Genomic DNA, 20,464 nt, shown 5'->3' on the forward strand with positions numbered 1-20,464 from the left:
AGAGCGAACGTTTTTCACTCAAATCTTTGCTTCTGACGGGTTCCTGGAATAACATATTTTCAAATGGGGGTTGGCGGCCAATTACATATAATTCTTGGGGTCCTTGACATGAAATATGGAGCACCACTGATACAGAAAAAACATGAGGTATTTCAGAAAACTGTCAGAATTTAGAAGACGTCAGGTCTAAATGAATGCATGAATGCATTCCATGCACACAGAATAACTTGTCCTACTTCAGGGCCAATTCCTTACTTCCTTCACATGTGTTACAGACGATACAAATTCACAGTGGTTCTCAAACCTTTTAATTTCAAGGTCCACTAAGAGTTACAGACATTTGGAGCCACTATAGCAGAATGTTTCCACTTTCCAGTGAGCCAACATGCACAATATCAGCACCCTGACTCTGTTTGACCAGAATGGAACAGACTCAGAGCCTTCATTAGTATCATTAACACTGACTCTGTTTGACCAGAATGGAACAGAGCCTTCATTAGTATCATTAACACTGTCACTGTCTCTGTTTGACCAGAATGGAACAGAGCCTTCATTAGTATCATTAACACTGTCACTGTTTCTGTTTGACCAGAATGGAACAGAGCCTTCATTAGTATCATCGGTAGCCTGTGTGTATAATATGCATAGAGCCCATTCCACCTATTGTAAAGTATATGTGCCTTTGGCCAGTTGTGGGCGGGATCACCGTGGGGGGACCGGGGGGGGGCTGTGCCGCAGGTAATGAGATAAGATAAGGGACACAGGTGCAACAAGCTGGTTGATGGATGGCATGGGCACTCTGGGAGAGATCATATGGTTTTTATCGTCAACATTTATGCATTTAACAAAACTATGCTGTTAGTTCCTGACTGTTTAACACAATGAATGGGAACATCACCCAACGACGGCGGTTGAAGTTTGGACATTGTTCAAGAGTCAAAAACGATGAATCTGTGCCCAGCCAAGCGGCTAATGTTTGTTCAAGATAATCACTACATCGTGATTTTGATGTGATCGTTCAAATTCATCAATTTAGGGGTCCTCCTTGCCTTGCCACAAAAGAGTTTGAAAGACACTGATTTAGAACGAAGGCATTTTGTAGAATGGGCCTCAGGTCTTAAGGGTTAATGAAACATTGCAGCTATGCTGCTCCACGTTGTAACTGCCGACAGCAGGCTATAGGTCAGGCCACGCAGGGCAAACAGTAATGTGCAAGGCAGAGCCAAAGTCTGCATGCAAGTCAGAGCAGGTTACATATTATGTGCCGTTTAGCCCTCAAAACATGCCGTTTACAAAGGCTGGAAATGTTATGGGGGTGTAACGTTACGGCATGATGTGTATCACCGTACGTGGTTGATGATACGATACATGGACGCCATTGGTTCATTCATGGCGATTGCAGTTTTTTTTAAGGGAAACATTTATAATTATGAATATAAATAAGTAAACTCAGTGATTCTCTGTACTGGCAAATACATAGACATTATATTTGAACACATGGACAAACTCGAACATTGACATGAACACAGAGAATACACACATTTATCAATAGATTTGATGTATTACCATGTTTTTGTTCTTGCTTACTGTAAATCTCTCTCCCCCCACCCCCACCCCGGTCAGTAATAAATGTGCACTAGTATAGTAGTAGGCTAGTAGCCTTCATTGTCCAGCAATAAACATCCGCTCAGTAGGCCGCTATCTAGTAGTCTTCTTATCAACAGGCGTGACCTACATAATGGTCATGGATGGTATGATTATCAATCATACCACTGCTGCACGCATGCACACACACGCGCACACACACACACACACACACACACACACACACACACACACACACACACACACACACACACACACACACACACACACACACACACACACACACACACACACACACACACACACACACACACACACACACACACACACACACACACTGCAGTCCAGAACAGACAAGAAAAGACCGGAGCAGCCGGCCGTCATAAAGGCTGAGATTGTCTCAGATCAGTGGGTCCACTCACTCTCTCACTCTTAACGCAGTGGAACCGCAGCAGCAGCAGAAGGAAAAAAGACAACATGTCTCGTTTCATCGCCCGTGTCTCCCGCGTTATTTCTCAGCGAGCCACAGCCAAGTCTGTGCTCTTATTACCAAAGAGAATTCCAGTAGTGTGCATCTGCCCTGTCTCCACAAGTCAAGGTAAATGGAATGGTATAGTGTTGCCATATTTTCTGTGTCTGTGTGTGGAGTCAGTGGACACCATTCGCCTCAGGCTGCAAGTGCAAGTCAAAGTCAACTCATCTGTAAAGAGTAGGGCAGTATAGGCTATTGTGCTGCTTGTGTTACCTCGGGGGAATTCTTTAGTAATTGCAGTTGCAGTAATTGTGTGATTAAATGCACAGTTTAGCCTATAGCTTTGATGATAAACAGGCAATTGTACTCTATTCTCTCTCTGTCATGTAATAGCAGATTATTTGGGGGGGGGGGGAATGGTTGATGGTGCCAAACAGCCATAGCTGTCACCAGCCAAGTCCAACTATGAATAAAACAGTATAGCACATAGGCCTGTTTTGCTGGGAAGAGATAATGCATTTTACTGAATATCCTGCAATTGACTTGGGTGTTCATTTTGTGCCTTTATTTGCTCAGGCTTGAAGTCTCTCACTAGATATAACAAAACTACAGACTGGCATAAGAAACTGACCCCAGAACAGTTTGTGGTCACCAGAGAAAAGGGAACAGAAGAGGTGAGTCTCTCTCTCTCTCTCTCTCTCTCTCTAAGCACAATGTAAAAAATTCACACGGACTGCAGAAAAATGTCAAAAAAATAAAAAATAAAATAAAAACTCCACAGAGAGATTTCAACCTCACCATAAACCTTTCAACTGTGCCATTGGGATTGGCACAGTTGGACTTTGAGAGAAGTTATTTTTTACAAGGCATGTGGGCATTTTGAACTATACAATGACCAGCTTATATGACCTCATGGTGACAACCTGTAACACTATGGCTGTCACGATTACACATTTAAGATGACGATTGTCACACAAATAATTGCGATTAACGATTTAATTGTGTTTTTGGCATTGGAAATTGGAACATTATTATTTTGAATAGAATAAAAAATGACTGCCATTTTTTGTGAATGTAATACTTACTGTCCACTGCAGATGATTGTAAGGCAATGACGAAGTCCAGTTCTGTGAAAAAAATAAAAATAAAATAAAAAAAACATTAATTGACACAAGCCTGGTCACATGACTTTGTGTAACCCATGGAGATCTAAGGGTTTGAGGTCAGATGTAGAGTTGCTGGCCAATATTGATGACATCAGGGATCTCCATATATGGGCTTAACTGTGACAGCAGGTCGCATTTTCTATGACATCAGGGTCTCCACATTTCCATCCCTGATGATGTCACATGATGTCACGAGACCTGGGCACCATATATGGTGCCCGACAACACACTGACTGACGGGAGATGCTCCATTCAATAGTTCAAAACATTCTGATACTAGTTTGGCTCACATGCAGCTACGTAATGTATATATCCTATACTGACTTTGTGTGCATTGTGGTGCGTGCGTGCATCTGTGTTTTGTGTGTGTGTGCGCACATGTGTGTGTGTGTGTGTGTGTGTGTGTGTGTGTGTGAGCGTGTGCTTGTTCCCAGCCTTTCAGTGGCGTCTATCTGAACCATAGTGAGGTGGGGATGTACCACTGTGTCTGCTGTAACGTCCCACTGTTCAGGTAACACGGATTAAGCGTTATTCATAGTCTGGCTTTTCGGTGGCGAGGTGACCACCGAACTACAACATGACGTCACAAGCCGCGGTGAAGAGCAAACCACCGCCACCGCTCCAGCCATTCTCTCTGTTTTTACTCACCACCGCTTAACGTTATTTCAGCTCCGGTGGTCACCTCACCACCGGCGCGGTGGTCAGCTCACCACCGGAGCGGTGGTCACCTCACCACCGGAGCGGTGGTCAACTCACTACCGGAGCGGTGGTCACCTCACCACCGGAGCGGTGGTCAGCTCACCACCGAAAATCCAGACTATGAATGAGCCTTCAAGGCTCATTCATAATCACATGTTAGTACATGGCCATACTCAGTGCTGAGATTTTATTTTGCTTTAATCCATGTGGTCTACTCTACAGTAGTTGTAGATCTTGAGAGAGATTTACGTCAAGGTACTGTAGGGCAAAGGTCTCAATTTGAGATTGAGAGTGCACTTTGAGTTTCTCTATGGAGAATAACATTGGGTCATCTTAAAATCGTCTCATATAAGCATTGTGGTCCAAAAATAAATAAACATATTGTCGGGGAGGTGGCTCTTTATCCTTTACGACGACCATTACAAGAGAAGTGGGTGAAAGGTGGCAGGGGAGAGGTGGCAGGGAGAGCAAGCAAGGATAACAAATCTAACAGTAAAGAGCGACACGTAATGAAAGCAATCAAAGATACCTATACAGTACACGTAGCATAAGCAGGTACAGTATGTACAGCACACAAGGTTAAATATAAGGTGCGAGGTAGTGACAAGTCGGTAAGCAGTGTGACATTTGACAAAAAGGAGTATAGCCCTATCGATGCAGTGGAAAGTAAAGTCCATGTCCAGCCAGGTGACAGCCTGGTCTTGTTCAACAGTCTAATGGTAGCCGTATGTGTAGACTGGGCGTGACCTGTAAATGGTCGATATACACATGCACTCTACTCTACTCTACTCTACTTACAGACCCTGCGAGTGTCCTAGAAAAACAACACTATTAACTCACCAAAACTCCCCGCCAACCTTTTACCCGTTATCTCTTAGTGCCAGTCAGCCATTTATTCTCTTTTCCCTCCCTCTCTATCTCTCCATCTCCGGGGATAGTTCAGAGGCTAAGTATGACTCGGGGACGGGCTGGCCGTCGTTTAAAGAGGCTCATGGGACGTGGGGGCGCGACGAGAGCCACGCCTCCGTCATCCGTCGACCAGACAACAGCCTGGGCAGCACCGGGACAGAAGTCCTGTGCAAAAACGTGAGTCGTTTTCTCAGAGTAACCGAGTAGACGTGCACATTTTATAGAAAACATAAACTTTTTATTTACATCCATCCATGTATATGTTGTGATTTGCCATCCAATCCCCAATTTGTTATTTTGTGCATGTGCATGATGTGCATGTCTGTGTGTGCACGTGTGTTCATGTGTGTGCGTGCGTGCGTGTGTGTAGTGCGACGCACATCTGGGCCATGTGTTTGACGACGGACCAGACCCCACGGGCCAGCGGTTCGTCATCAACAGTGTCGCTCTCGACTTCCACCCCAGAGAGGACAAGAAACCAGACAAAGAGTAAAGACAAGTAGAACTTCACACATATACAGTATATCCTTGTCCATGAGAAGACTGTCCGAAAACACCCCCATCCTCCATATCCTACCAGAAGAACTCACAATCTGCTCATGTTAGTTGCAATGGGCTCCCTCCCTTCCCTGAATTCCTCCACCGATGATACTAATGAATGTTCTGTTCCATTCTGGTCAAACAGAGTCAGAGTGCTGCTATGTTGGTTTACTGGAAAGATTCTCCTACACCAGTGGGTCTCAACGTGTCCTTGAGTGGGTTCCAAATGACCCCGTTACTCTGAGAGTAACCAAAGTGTTTTTGACATTTGGGAAATGTTTGTGTTCAGTGTTCACCACATGCACAAAATAGGGATGCCATGTTGAAAGTGGTTACGTTTTGACTGTTGATGTTTTGTGGAATTTGCCATTAATCTCAATTTGTTTACTTTGTCTCTTCATTTAGAGTCACAAGTAGCAACTTATGGAGACATTTTGTATTGGCTATTGGGTACAGGTGTTTTATGAATTCTGTTTGTGACTACTCTTTGTCTTTATATCATGTTTCAATAACAGAACATCCTCTTTATGTCACATTGTATTATTACATATGAATGTGTCACATTGTATCATTACATAATTATTAGATATCAATAACAGAACATTTTGTCAATAAATATATTTTACTTGCACTTAGTTTGCTCTGCTGGTATGTCAAATAATTAAGCTCAACACTACAGCATGCCCATAGTTGGCCCTCACTAATGCTCATGATAAATGGTAAAACTTGGTCTGTGGACACTTTTTTTTCTTCACATAAACAAGATTTCACATTTATTATTTAGTTTTGTATTATCGTGGGAAAAAGGGCTTCCATTATAGCATGCAAAGTTTCCAGGAATAGAAAGCCTGCCGTTTCTCTTAGCTTGGATTCCCTGTTGGTTATGTCACTGGTAGGCTGGTTTCTGAACTGTCCAAAGCCCTCCTCCGAGACACAGATGGCGTAGTAGACAAAAAGGGTACCATGTTATAACGAGCATTAGTGAGGGCCAATGAAAAATGGGTGAGGTCGTCCTATAATAGATAACTCAATGTTTACTCCCATTCTCCATCACGTGACTTTCAGTTGTATCTCTGTCTCGTTTCTGTGTTTGCATAGCTATGTTTGCCTGTGCGTATTTATTTATGGAAACGTCAGAGACTGAGTGGGTATGTTTCAAACAGAGTGATAGACACCACTACACAAAAAGGGAGTACTACAGCAAAACGGTTATCTCCATTCACCAAGACAACGCGACTGAACATTGCGGTTCGGTTCTGCCAGGTCTAGCATGGCTGGAGTACGGGGTCTCTTGTTGATGGTGTTGATGATGTGCGTTTGTCTCTGGGGGTACACAGAGTCTAGGGTGGCCAAAAGTCGACCCAGGCCCCCCAAACCTAAAAAAAAGACACCGCCGGAGCCACTCGATGATGTACAACCTGCATTTGAAGTAGACCTACAACAGGTGAGACATGAGAATAAAAAAACTAAATCTGTTACTTTCATGTTCTACCCCGGGATTTGGTCCCGGTGTGAGACAACATGTCTCTGTTGAGCTACGACAGAGAACGTGTTTGGCAAGGCAAATTGTTTCCATTTGACTTCCAGGCAATACCTCTTATCAACCAGCAGTGGTCCTACTCGACTACTAAGGGATCATCTCAAGTTTAGATGATTCACAATGCATTAAGATTATAAATGCTTTGTGGAAGCTGACCAGTTGTCAGCATAAAATGGAAGATATTTTTAAAATTGCAAATAATTTGACCTAAGAGGAAGAAAATAAATACAAAGAAAATAACGAACCAAGGATTGACCGTCACTCAGCTAGGACCTAATCCAATCCAGTGCAACCCAGATTCGGCACAAACAAGGGACTAAATTATTTTCACTCCTATGCCACCAAAATGTGGAACGCCCTACCAACAGTCATTAAGACATGTGAATCCCTTGACTCCTTCAAAACCGCTCTCAAAGGGGACCTACGGACGGCTGCAATTCGAAACTGGCCCCCGTAAAATCTGAATCCCCCACCCACCCCTTTTCCCCTCACTGTATATGTTTCTTTTCCCTTTTTACCTCCTTTATGATGAATTCCCGTTGATCAGGCTTATCTTGAATGACATACCCAATAGAGATGCCAGTTTGAAAGTGGCTAAAAAAAAAGAAGAAAAATGAAACAAAAACAAAGCATATACAAGGAAAGAACATATTTCAGGCAACTAGACGCAGCTTCAGTATTAGAACAACATGATTGCAACAGTGAGACAAATGGGCTCTGTGACCTTTTTGACCTTTGCTCAGCTGCAGAGTTTGAGTCTGACTACCGTCTGCCAGGATATCACAACCACAACAAGCACCTTACTGGAAGTTAAGCTCGATAACTTATTGATTTTGTCATTCCCGATCATGATACTGATGAGTGAGTAAAGTGGTTATTATAGTTAACTAAAACTAACAAATAACCAAAAGTAGAATTGACAAAACATCTCATATAACTGAAATAAAAATAAAAACAAAAACGAGGCTTTATAAAACTAACACTAAAATAAATAAAAATAACTACCGGTGAACTGAAACTATAAGCCTTTTCCAAACATAAACTAGCAAATCCACTTCACAAACACCTCAAATGTACCGCTATCTAGATTCTCACTCTCTCTCTCTTTACTTACTTCATCCAATATGTTTAATGAACAATACACGCCAATGTAATGTTAATAGTCCCCACAAAAAAACTAACAAACACAAAAACAACCTTCAAAGTTGTGTATAAAGTGCACTTTATACCCCCCACCGCCTGTCAGGTGAAAAGAAGCAGCTTGGAGTCCTCGTGCATTGAATGAAGTCAGTCCGTTGCTCTCCCCAGGTTGACAGAGGGAGTGTAGCGCCAAGGATTACATTTTAGTTTTTTTAGTCGTGGGATAATACAAAATAAAGAAAATATGATACGTTGCCAAATAAAGTTTATTTGGCAACGTATCATTTGTTTTAAATTTTGTATTATCCAAAGTGCAGTCTCTCTCTCTATATACAGTATATACAGTATAATGGCCACCCCTCCCTCATGTGCTGTAGATGGCAGGGACGTGGTACCTGCACATCGCAGCCTCCAAATGTCAACGCCTGATACAACACGCGTCCCGGACGGAGCCGACACTCATCGACATCAGCCCTCCCGTCGACTCCACCCAGCCCATGAAGGTCAGCACCAGAACACGCCAGTGAGTATTCCACTCCACCCAGCCCATGAATGTCAGTACCAGAACACGCCAGTGAGTATTCCACTCTACCCAGCCCATGACCGTCAGCACCAGAACACGCCAGTGAGTATTCCACTCCACCCACCCAGCCCATGAATCTCAGCACCAGAACACGCCAGTGAGTATTCCACTCCACCCAGCCCATGAATGTCAGTACCAGAACACGCCAGTGAGTATTCCACTCCACCCAGCCCATGAATGTCAGTACCAGAACACGCCAGTGAGTATTCCACTCTCCACCCAGCCCATGAATGTCAGTACCAGAACACGCCAGTGAGTATTCCACTCCACCCAGCCCATGACCGTCAGCACCAGAACACGCCAGTGAGTATTTGAAAACATAGGTGCCCCACAGGGAAAAGGGGGGCTGCCAAACGGGCCAACATGCTGTGCCGCCCCCAGAGGTAAAATCAAAGGCAGAGAGCGCCGTTTTTGTTCTTTTTTGCCGACGGGTTCCCACTTCCCAGATTGGCATTTCTATGTAACCACAACCACAGTGTGCAAAAACATGGCGGCCCGTTTCTCTGCTCTGGTTCATCTGTTTGACCACATGTGCAAACACCCCCAAACACCTCTTCTCACACAAACACTCCCATGTGTTGTTCAACACTGAACCACAGAACGCCCTCCACTCCCCGGCGGGAGGGGAACGCTTTGGTTTATGACTTAAGGACACGGGCTGCTCTCACTTTCTAGTTTCTGCTGACGGCTGCTGCCTTTTTTGGTGCAAACACGAGAGAGAGAGAGAGAGAGAGAGAGAGAGAGAGAGAGAGAGAGAGAGAGAGAGAGAGAGAGAGCATGTTTTCGCTTATGGATCAGATTAGAACATCCATATTAATATTTGGCAGTAGCATATTTTTCAGCTGATCTACTCCTACTCCCCTCACGCAGTAGGAGAAAAAACAAACTATACCCCCTCCTCTCCTCTCCTCCAGTAATCACCAATGTTGGGAGATACGACAAGCCTACAGTCAAACCAAAACACCAGGTCGCCTACGAATTAAAGGTCAGTCTCCTGGTGCAAGCACTCAGACACTCACGCAAACGACGACGCACACATCCACTGCAGTGAAGCCGCCATGGATGAGACCACCTACAAGCACCCCATGTTTCCTGCACTATCGTACTAAGTGGACCTCTGACATAGACCTACTGCACAAAAAAAGAGCTGCTACTTTTAGGGGAAATGCTGCTAATTGTCCCAAAAGTGGCTGCAATAGATTGGTGCCATTTGTCTCAAAAAGCTTCATACCCTTGCCAACATAACATTGCAATGTGACATAGCTCTGTTTAACGCAATGCTGTACCGCCTCCAAATGTACATATTTTCCCTTTTCCCCCCCCTTAAATTGTTTATGAGGGGCACTATCCCCTCCAATGTCTGGCTTTCAGACATGACGTCATATGGCAGCCAAGTCTATGGACTTTTAATGTTTGCTTTAAGCACCCCCCCCCCTTTTTCAGCATGGTCCCCCGTGACGTCATGTGGCGCTCCTCACTTCACACGTGTGATTTGAATTGAATGTTATGCTTAACCTCCAGGCCGGCGATCAGAGATGGACACTGATGTAGTGATTGGAGACACAGACTACAACTCCTATGCTATCATCTACTATCAGAGACGGGGCAAGGTCACCGTCAAGTTCTACCGTAGGTCCTCATATCCGTCCGTTCTTTGGTTTGACGTGGCCGGGAGGGTAACATGAGAGATGTATGCGTAACTGTAATTCTGTAAAGCAGTGGTTCTCAAACTTTTTCATGTCAAGGACCCCCCAAGAATTGGTCCGTTGTGTCATAGCATTATTATAAATTACTCATGTTGAAATTGTTGAATATATAGTACCGTTTATTATAACAGCATATAGCGTTTGGTTCCCATATGCAGAGAGATCAAAGAACACGCCACCAGAACCCATCCTGGAGAAGTATGAGATGGCTGTTGAGAAGAAAGGAATGAATCTCAACTGGCTCGTCACCTTTCCAACATATAGTATGTTTAATGCAACGTGTTGTGAGCTTGTAGATCTATTTTCAGCAATTGTAAAAACAGTTATTACGACGGCATCAAAAAAAACTTTTAGTCGACTAAATCAACTGTAGATTTAGTCGACTAAAATCTTATGATATTTAGTCGACTAAAACTAGACTAACACGAAAACATTCCAGGTGACTAAAATGTGAATGAAACTAAATGAAAACTATTGAAGAGACCATGACTAAAATCAAAATTTGATGCCAAAAACAACACTGGTTGAATTATCACTGTTTTTGATCCGGCACCCAGCTTAATATCTTTTAGATGTTCGTGTCTTTTGCCTGTTTTTCAGCCTCCACTTCATGCCAGTTAAAACCTCATAATATGTCCGAAGCGGCTACTTTTCAGGATTCAAATTCAAAAACATCAAAAGTAGCAAAACTGCTATTTTGATACTTTTGTGTGACGCTGTAGTGTGAAGTACTGTGTTTATTTAACAGGAAGAAAAAGGGGGGGAAATGCACATATCGTTGCTCTCATGCAGAAACCATGTATCTTAACTTTTTATTTATATTTTTCATAACTTAGTAAACTACCATACTTCGTCATACAAGAGCATCGCACAAAAGTATAGTGGAAATTGGATGCATTCACAACTAATGTAATGTGGAAAATAGGGATTGATTGGTTGAAATGTTGTATTCACAGTTTGTAGAATGGGTACAGTTCAAATGAAAGTACAGGTCAATACAAAAACTGCTACTTGGATATAACCAGAAAACTTGTTTACATCAGAATGAACACCATGCAGGGTTAATTAATGTAGTTACGTCTATCTTGTATCTTGAGAAGTAAAAATCAATGAAAACAGATTTAGTTCTTCAATAACACAGGGTTTCTTCGTCTGTTAGGTTACTGTGATTCTGTGGACGAGGACCACGTCATCGGTAAGTATACATTAGGCTTGTCGTTCATTTATGGTCGTTTAGATAGAATGATGGTAGGTGCTTTTAGTCGTTATATAGTTGAGACTGATGGTAGGTTCTTTGGTATACCTATGATCCTAGATGACAATTTCGATGCATTTTATGTATTACCTTGTGCATTTGCTTACTGTAAATCACTCTGGATTAAGAGAGTCTGATAAATGCCTATATGTAAATTGTCACCTGGCAACAATCCCTCCATAATTTCCTGTGTGATGTTCTTTCTTTCCCTCTCAGATTGTCTACGCACCGCATGCTGAATCTATGCAACGATGTACCTCATGTTTGATTATTCTATGACTTAACTTACCTAAAGGATCATTTAAAGAGAGTTTAGACAATAAAAGTTGTTAGAATAAAACGAGGTGGTTTGACTTTTGAATAAAGTGAAGTTAAATGACCTCTTATTGCAACCGAAGGTCGCAGATAACTGTGAAACCTTGCATTTTTGTCACGTCACTCACGTCAGGTCACTCAATCTGTCACTGACAATCGTTACTCACAATATTGTGCCCAGGTCTCGTGACATCACTATGACATCATCATCCCCATACATGGGGAAAGCCCCCATATATTGTGCCCAGGTCTTGTGACATCACTATGACATCATCATCCCCATACATGGGGAAAGCCCCCATATATTGTGCCTAGGTCTCGTGACATCACTATGACATCATCAGGGATATTAAGCCCATATATACGAGAATGTGATCCTTCCCCATCCATCCTTCCTCTTCGATGTCTCCCTTTTGACTGATACCTGTCCATTTAAACTCTGGACGGGCCTGCCCCAAAACTATTTGTGCAGCCACGCCCGGAAGCCGGCGAAAACTAGAGTTCTCAACAGGCCAGAAAATTAAGGCCAGGCCCTACCTGGGCCCTCATCAAACCCTGTACATTCAAGACACGGCCCCCGCTGCCACACTTAGATCTCCATATATGGAGCTGACCTGTTCCGACATTCCATATGTTGATCTGACCTCATCGCACCCTGTACACTCAAGACACGCTCCATATATGGCCAGTGCACGCGACCTCGCCCTTACTCAGGCTACTAACTGGTTATGAGTTATGTCCATCTATTAAACACTTGCATCACAGAGCCGTCAACCTGGACAATTCTGAGATTTTTAAGTCAATTATCGTTGCACAGGAAGCTCTCAGAAGGCTTCCTGACTCTAACTAAATATAGATTTTGACACTGCGAATTTAAAGACGCCTCAATGTGTGAATACAATTTGCAAAATGTAAATTTGAAAAAAATAAGAGCTGATCTACATGCTCTCAGATGTAGTAAAACAAACACTTCCCTTTTGCAATTCCTTTCTTTTTGGGGGTGTGAGATATTGGTGTCATATTGTGTCTATTGTGTCTGTTGTGTGTGCGCGCGTGCGCATGCGTGTGTGCGTGTGTGTGTGTGTGTGTGTGTGCATCATATGGTTTGAGGTTTGTATGCACGTGCATTTTCTCTCTCACTCAATGTGTGTGTGAGAGGCTCGGCGTTGGAGGATAATAAAGACCAGATGTTGGGTCCACGAGGGGTTAACGTTAAGGAGTTGGATTACAAAACTAGGTTACTAAATTGAGGTTTACAAAACCCTAGCCCGACCAATTGTCTTCACGTGCGTGCGTGCGCGCATGCATGTGTGAGCACGAGTTATGTTAACCAGCTGCTTGCAAGTCAGTGCCTGTCTTGCGTCCGACTCCTATAACAGAGGGAGCTCTGATAATTCCAGCCAATAGAGCGTCGCAGTCCTGTCCCCTTTCATGATGACGCCAGGCCCAGGAAATAGTTTCCAATGCATTTTTCCTATAGACATTTCAAAACGTATTTATTTAAAGACCTTATAAGCGTCATACGAAGCCAACTCTTGTCGTGACAAATCATGACAACAAACACAATATTTTGGACCAAACAAATAATTACAAAGAAGAAAAACAAAACAAAAAAGTGTTGTAACCTGCCGTTTTCTTCTTCTTTCTAATTATTTGTTCAGCCCGAAAAATTGTGTTTGTTGTCATGATTTGTCACGATAAGAGTTGGCTTTGTCCGTGGCGTAAACGTCTTTAAATAAATACTTTCTGAGAAGTCTATGAGGAAAATGAACGGTGATTTATTTTCCGGGTCTCTCGAGGGGGCGGGACTGCGACGCTATCCTTGAGCGCTGAAAGAGTTCCCCCATGGAAGTAGCCCTGTATTCTTATACACACACACAGTCACAAACAGATGCTTCTTTTCTTCAGTTTACAAAGGGCTCAGGTTCTCGTGTGCATTATAGGGACGCAAATATGCCACCATTTTGAGTTGACAGAGTATTAGCCACGTTTTACAAACTGAGAATGGACTGTTAAATCTCAAAATATGTCAACAGTCAGCACTATTCCTGAGTGAATGATTGGAAGTTTTTCTTCCTCTTCAAACTTCAAAACACCTCAATATTGTTAAGGGCTACAGGACTTGACTATAAGTCATGTACTTAGTTATTTTACACCACAGCCTCCTTCTCTCTGTTTATTCCATTAGTTCTGCTATCACTCATTCCTTCTGTAACACTTCTGTCTCCATCCTCACGTGCACGTGCACGTGCGTGCCAGTTGTGCAAAGCAACGCCAAGCCAAAATATATGTTATAGTGCAGTGGGAGGGACATATAGGGAGTTCTGTGTGTCTGCGTGTGTATGTGCTTCGGGGGAGGAGCTCGAATGGTCAGGAATTTAGGAGATATAAGGAGTTTGGTTGGGCTCCTCTCCGTCCTTACCTGCTACGGATATGCACAGAAACACACGAGAAGAAACACAACGCCAAGCTGCAGCCATGAAGACCACACCTCTGCTGATGCTCTCAGCTCTGCTGTGCACGCTGGCTACTTGCATCAATGTCATGCCTCCTGCTGACTTCGACCTGGAGAAGGTGAGAGAGAGAGAGAGAGAGAGAGAGAGAGAGAGAGAGAGAGATGTTTTATTGTTCAGACATAATATTTTTGGGTATATTGCACTGAAAATAGTGTTGCCTCAGCATTAAAAAACAAAGTGGGTGAAATTAGTTTTCGTGCGTAGTTCCATCATATGTTCTTTCCGAAAACATAATGGGAAGAGGGGGGAGATCAAAGAAAACACACAGATTATCTACATACAAACTGTTTTATGCAAAACATTAAAATTACAGTGAAGATATTTTTCAGCAAACATATATTTTTATTTTACTTTGTAAAATGGGAGTTTGTTCCATATCGTCTCTGTTGGGAGATATGTCCAACACTGTTACTATTCTGAATTCAGAAGTCTGCTATTTTTGATACATTGTAGTATGATCAAGCAGGGCATTCATTTAATTTCTATCTCTCTCTCTCTCCTCTCTCTCTCAGATGGCTGGTAAGTGGTACATGGTCGGACTGGCCACCAATGCTCAATGGTTTCTGACAAACAAGGAAACGATGAGGATCGGTACTACCGTGCTGGCACCAACTCCTGGAGGAGACCTCGATGTCTCTTATGCCAACCTCACGTGAGCCGTTAAAACCACAGCAAACATTCAACAAAATGTATCATGAGTGAAAAGCACGAGCTCTATTTGAAGTCCCACCGTCTCTCCGTCTCTCTCTGTGCTAGTCCTGCTGGTACCTGCTGGAGAATGACTCACCTCGCTAAGAAGACAGACACCCCCGGACGCTTCAGCTTCCGCAGCCACAGTGAGTAGAGCTCACACAGGCAGGCAGGCAGCTCAGGGGTCTTCTAGCTAAGAGAAGAGCAGAAGACAGTGCATGCAGCAGTCAGTGACTGAGCTTAATATTAATATTTTCTATGAATTACACACCCCATGAAGCCTTGAATTCATGGAGATGCTATTGTTTTTGTCACATTCCTATTCCTAAGCCAATAATTCGAGGACTGGGTAGTGGGTGGCTGCTCTGTAGATTTTGCCGGCCATAAAATAATTGGCTCTGGAATATGACAAAAACAAAAAAAACAACGTATTGGCTATATCCAAGGCGCTTGTATTATATTCACCAATTCACACACACATTCATACACCGATGGCGGAACTAAACCATTCAAGGCACCAACCTGCTCATCGGGAACAATCAGTAACTATGGTGGAGCCTGGGATCGAACTGGCCGCTCTGCCTATACTCCTAGACCACGGCCGGGTCCGATAAAGACGTGCCCCCCGCCTGCCTCTGATCGGGGCGGAGCATTCTCGCCTTCTAATACGGTCTGGAAAACAATTCTGCCAGCCAACTCGCTAGCTTAATGATCTAATCATTAGACTACAGATCCACACCTTTGAATCCCGCTGCCGTTATCGGCGGTTGACAATATGTTCATCAGTAGACAAGAGAGGCAGAAACGGCTAAGTCTATTAAAGGTCGTTTATTGAACATACATACTGTACATAAGAGCAAGAAAGGATAGCTGTGCAAGTACATGGTTCCCGAGCACAACACTCAGTCCTCGGACTCCAAATGTTCCGAGGCCTGCGCCAGAACTTATCCACAAAAACACATAACTCAAGAGTTGTCAGATCATCCCAAAACATTCTGGATGTGCCAGAGTAGTTCGCTGTGACCTGTTCGCTGTGACCTGGCTTATGAGACTAGATAATTTCACTTGGTACCGGTCCACAAGTGAGAACACACATAACCCACGAAACCAAACATAACAAAACAATTCTGGTACAAGTATATTGGTAGTACAAAGTTGGAATACAATATCATATAGTGTACAATATCACACAGAGTCAATATGATTACACTAGGACACAAGGTCAAAAGAATATACACCCCTATATATGTTATATTCTTTAACACCGTGACTATTTTTCCAACAACCGTGGACTAGTTTTATTTTTTATAGACGGAGGGGTGCCGTCTCTAGCGAACTTGAGCCACGAGAGACACCACCGAGTGCACTAAAGAGTGCAAGTTGCCATGTCGAACGTTGCGAAGCACACTTAGAGCCCTGTTCGACTTGCAACCCCCCCCCCCCCCCCCCCCCAAGGTAATGCCAACACCGAGCAATATTTATTTCCCACCACGGAGTGACCTCGTGTCAGTGTCATTAGACTTTCCTAGCCTGGCGCAGACACACACCTGACACCTATCTCCATCTGTCTCTGCTCCACAGCTTGGAACAATGAGAATGACATGCGTGTGGTGGATGCTGTTTATGACAGCTACGCCATAATCCACACCATCAAGACCGTTGGCGACGTGCCTGAGGTTATGAACAAGCTCTACAGTGAGTACAGTGGGCCTGTATAAACCACTTGATGGACCGTTACAAAGTGTACTTTATTGTTTTACTACTTTTTTGGAGTACCTGTACTTTACTTGAGTGTTTGTATTTTGGGAGGTTCTCATGACTCACTCCACTACATTTCAAAGACAAATACTTGACTTTGAAAACGGAGGCATGTTGTTTATGCGTGCAGGTCGGTCCCAGGAGGTGAGCGCCGCCCTGCAGGAGAAGTTTGAGCAGTTCGCGCTGGACACCGGGGTTCTCCGCGAAAACATCCTGATGCTGCCCAAGAGCGGTGGGTCATGTTTTTAATATTAATATTAATATACATGAAGAGGACGTCAACATTTTAGGACAACTTCTCCCCGGAACCCAAACTAGTGAAAATCTATGGGGTATCTTACAACATGTTGCATCGCACCGCGGTGTGTGTGCTTGTGGATCGTCTGTTTTCATCTAAATTATTTATTTTTTCTTCAAGAAATTACTTACCTGTACTTTAATTCATGAAAACAAAATTGCTTTTTTGGAAGTAACAAATGGGTCCCGACCCACTGTTTTGGAACCTGTTTTAGAACAGTAATTTTATAAATTAGGACTCAGCTTGTCGAACGGCTTTAACAGAAGACACTAGTTTGGGGCCAGAGGGGCTCCGCTCACCCGTATGGGGTTTAACCCATTTAGACCAGAGTTAAAAACATTCACTTTGAAAGAATATATATTCAAAGATTTGGGCCACATTTTTACGATTTTTCAAAAATAGCAGACCTACAAGCTCGTAGCGCGCCACTCGGTGGCGCGTTATGAGCTTGTAGATCTTCTCATTTTCAATAGCTAAATTATAACAAAATGAGTTTAAATGGATAATTGCATGCTGGTGTCACACACTGGAAAATAGCTGATCACATTTTGAGCTTGTATCAGCTATTTTGGGTGTGTGACAGTACCGCACAACTAAAACTAAACTAAACTAAAGTATAAATCAATTAATCAACCATTTGTATGGGCCTCTCACGGTTAATTTCTGGACATTATAGTATAGTATAGGCCTAAATACTCATGTTCTTACTAGTTTACTGTGCACTGTCTCTGTCTCTAGCCTGGATCCAGCCCAAAGACCTGAGTGGACTGCTTCAAGAAAGCTACAGTCTGATAATAAGGCTACTCTGTCTCTGTCTTTGATGTATGCTTATCGTTTACCTTGTTTATTGCAAGTCCCTCTGGTTAGAGAGCGTCTGCTAAATGTCTAAATAAATACGTCTACGTCCAACCGGGGAAACTCCCCCCTGTGACTGTCAGGTGAAAAGTATAGCAGCTTGGACTGCTGTGGGATTGTGGGATGGGATAAAATAAAATAGATTGCCAACTAATGACCCCTTGTTTTTGTTTCCATTTGTTGTTACAGCTGAGTGTTCTGACGCTTAAAGATCTTCTAAAAAGCGAACAAGAAGGCACTGGAGTAGCTCAGACAATTAGCACTTAATTTAATAACAGGGTGCAAATAAAAGTGACAACGTTTCGATGTTTAAGTTACATCTTCGTCAGGTCATGGCCTGACGAAGATGAATTGTCTGAGCTTCTCCAGTGCCTTCGTGTTCGCATGTAACCTGTCCTGCTTCTGAGATGCACCAGACTGGCCTGCCATAGGCTAGAGAGGCCTCTAAGACGCACCAGACTGGCCTGCCATAGGCTAGAGGCCTCTGAGATGCACCAGACTGGCCTGCCATTAGGCTATAGGAGGCGTGGTTGGAACTCCCTTCTAGCTTAAAGATCCTCATCTCTTCCTCCGTGGCCTCAGTGTAAAATAATATCAATACCACGATGTGATGTAAATAAAAAAAAGTAAAGGACCTGAATTCAGAATATTTTGATCTGCAATGTTCTTTGGCTGTTAAAGACATGATGTGTAGAGAGAGAGAGATGAAAGAGAGCACCATCCAAGTAGCCTACACAACTCAGGTCCGTTCTAACCTTCCCTCACCAGGCTTTAGTTTCCACCACCTCGGAGGAAAGCCTGGTCTCTGTTTCAAAAGTCTGTATGATCCGGTCGGGAGCGGATGATATCGTTGTAGTATTGTTTTTTAGTCGACAGGCAGGAACAACGGAGGCGGAAACTTCCTTTTCCCTCAAATCGATTTTTCTCAATAAAAGCTCTCGTATAGCCTGTAGCTTTTAGTGAGAAAAATCGGTTTGAGGGAAAAGGAAGTTGGCCGCCCCGTTGTTCTTGCTGTCGACTACAAAACAATACTACAACATGACGTAACGATATCATCCGCTCCCACAGGATCATATACCATAAATGGACCTAGGTCCGTTCTAGTATAATATATTTCACTTTAAAGAAAACGTTGTCATTTATTCAGTCTTATGTGTTTGATGAATCCATCATGGTTAAAAGGGAGTTAGAAGTTATAATGGGTTTGTATAGGAAGGGGGCGGGGCAGCGATTTATTAGAATTATCTAGCCACAATTTGCAACTTTATAGAGTAGCACGGTGAAATGTTTTAAAGTGAAATATCCTTTTAACCTGTCTGAGCTTGAGGAAAAATGACCAGGAAATAAGGGAGAGTACCATTGCTCCTGCGCACGCACGCACACCTTTTTGTGTACAGTGATTCTTTTTCTACCACTGATTTTTGTTGTGTGACTATTTCCATAGAGAAAAATGAATTACACATTGAGTAATGTTTCTTTGTCAAAGTATTTTGAGCAGATACTGCCACCTTCTGGCAGATGGCAAAATGTTGCTCTCTAGTCTGCATACAGAATTACGAGGAAGCTGGCATTTCCGTTTACAGGAATATATTTTAAAATAGCTTTACATTTTATAGGAGCAGAGAAAGCTATATTCACCTTAATCTTGGCCCTTCTCCAATCAATCAGCCCTTTTTCTGCTTCTGCCTGCGTCATTCATATCAACCTCTTCACGTCCTCCATGGTGCATGCATTCACACGGGCAGTTGAAACGATTCAAAGACCCGTTGTGAGTTGATTTGGAGCAGCTACTACATGCATCGTTGCGCCTTTGCAGCGTCATACACCAAAGCGGCTTCCTTTGACAATGAATGGTAGACTGCATATAAAATCTGCCCCGTGTAAACCTTTACAGTCTATGGTGTAAACACAACATTAGCAGGCTACAGGCAGGGCTGTCAAGTCAACACTCCTAAATCTCCTGCGGTGGGTGCTCCTTGTAGCAGACAGTGTAATGCAGGTAATCAGTGTGTTGCCAGATTTTTCAACAAAATAAGCCAAATATGGCTATTGTGAGCTTCTAGATCTGCTTTTAAAAAAATATATATATCTACTCTCTCCAGTGGTTTTGGCTTTCCCGTGCCTCTGTGTCCCCTATAGTTGCTATTTTCGGTGTGTCTCCTGTGGTGGGCAGATTCTGGCAGATTCAGTCGCCTAGGTGCCAGACAGATTTAGTTCCTTCCTCACTGGAAGAATCCTAGCCCCCTGCCCTGCCACCTGGCTAAAAGACCTGGCTGTCATCCTTTATCCACCTAGAAAAATACAATTCTCAACTAGAGGCTCATTGAATAATTTCTCTACAACCTGGGACCCTTTTCTTTCATATATTATAATTAATTCACTGCGAATTAATATCCCTTTCTTTTCTTTCCATTATT

At 43.2% G+C, this 20,464-nt stretch overlaps 2 protein-coding genes across 2 annotated transcripts; both read left to right on the forward strand.

The window, feature by feature from the left end:
- Positions 1–2,082: 2,082 nt before the first annotated feature.
- On the forward strand, positions 2,083–5,344 carry msrb2 (methionine sulfoxide reductase B2; the record flags this gene model as incomplete). Its single annotated transcript, XM_080793794.1, has 5 exons — positions 2,083–2,203; positions 2,654–2,751; positions 3,678–3,754; positions 4,881–5,028; positions 5,222–5,344. The coding sequence occupies 5 exons, from the start codon at positions 2,083–2,085 to the stop codon at positions 5,342–5,344; spliced, it is 567 nt and encodes a 188-aa protein (XP_080649920.1).
- A 9,026-nt stretch (positions 5,345–14,370) lies between these two features.
- LOC308336596 (lipocalin-like) lies at positions 14,371–18,186 on the forward strand. Its single transcript, XM_080794016.1, has 6 exons — positions 14,371–14,504; positions 14,959–15,098; positions 15,203–15,282; positions 16,718–16,831; positions 17,025–17,126; positions 17,931–18,186. Exons 1-6 carry the CDS (start codon positions 14,409–14,411, stop codon positions 18,011–18,013), a joined length of 615 nt encoding a protein of 204 aa, XP_080650142.1. The 5' UTR covers positions 14,371–14,408; the 3' UTR covers positions 18,014–18,186.
- The last annotated feature ends 2,278 nt before the right edge of the window (positions 18,187–20,464 follow it).

This window comes from Protomyctophum bolini (genome assembly GCF_963924005.1).
Source record: "Protomyctophum bolini genome assembly, chromosome: 21".
Taxonomy (NCBI): domain Eukaryota; kingdom Metazoa; phylum Chordata; class Actinopteri; order Myctophiformes; family Myctophidae; genus Protomyctophum; species Protomyctophum bolini.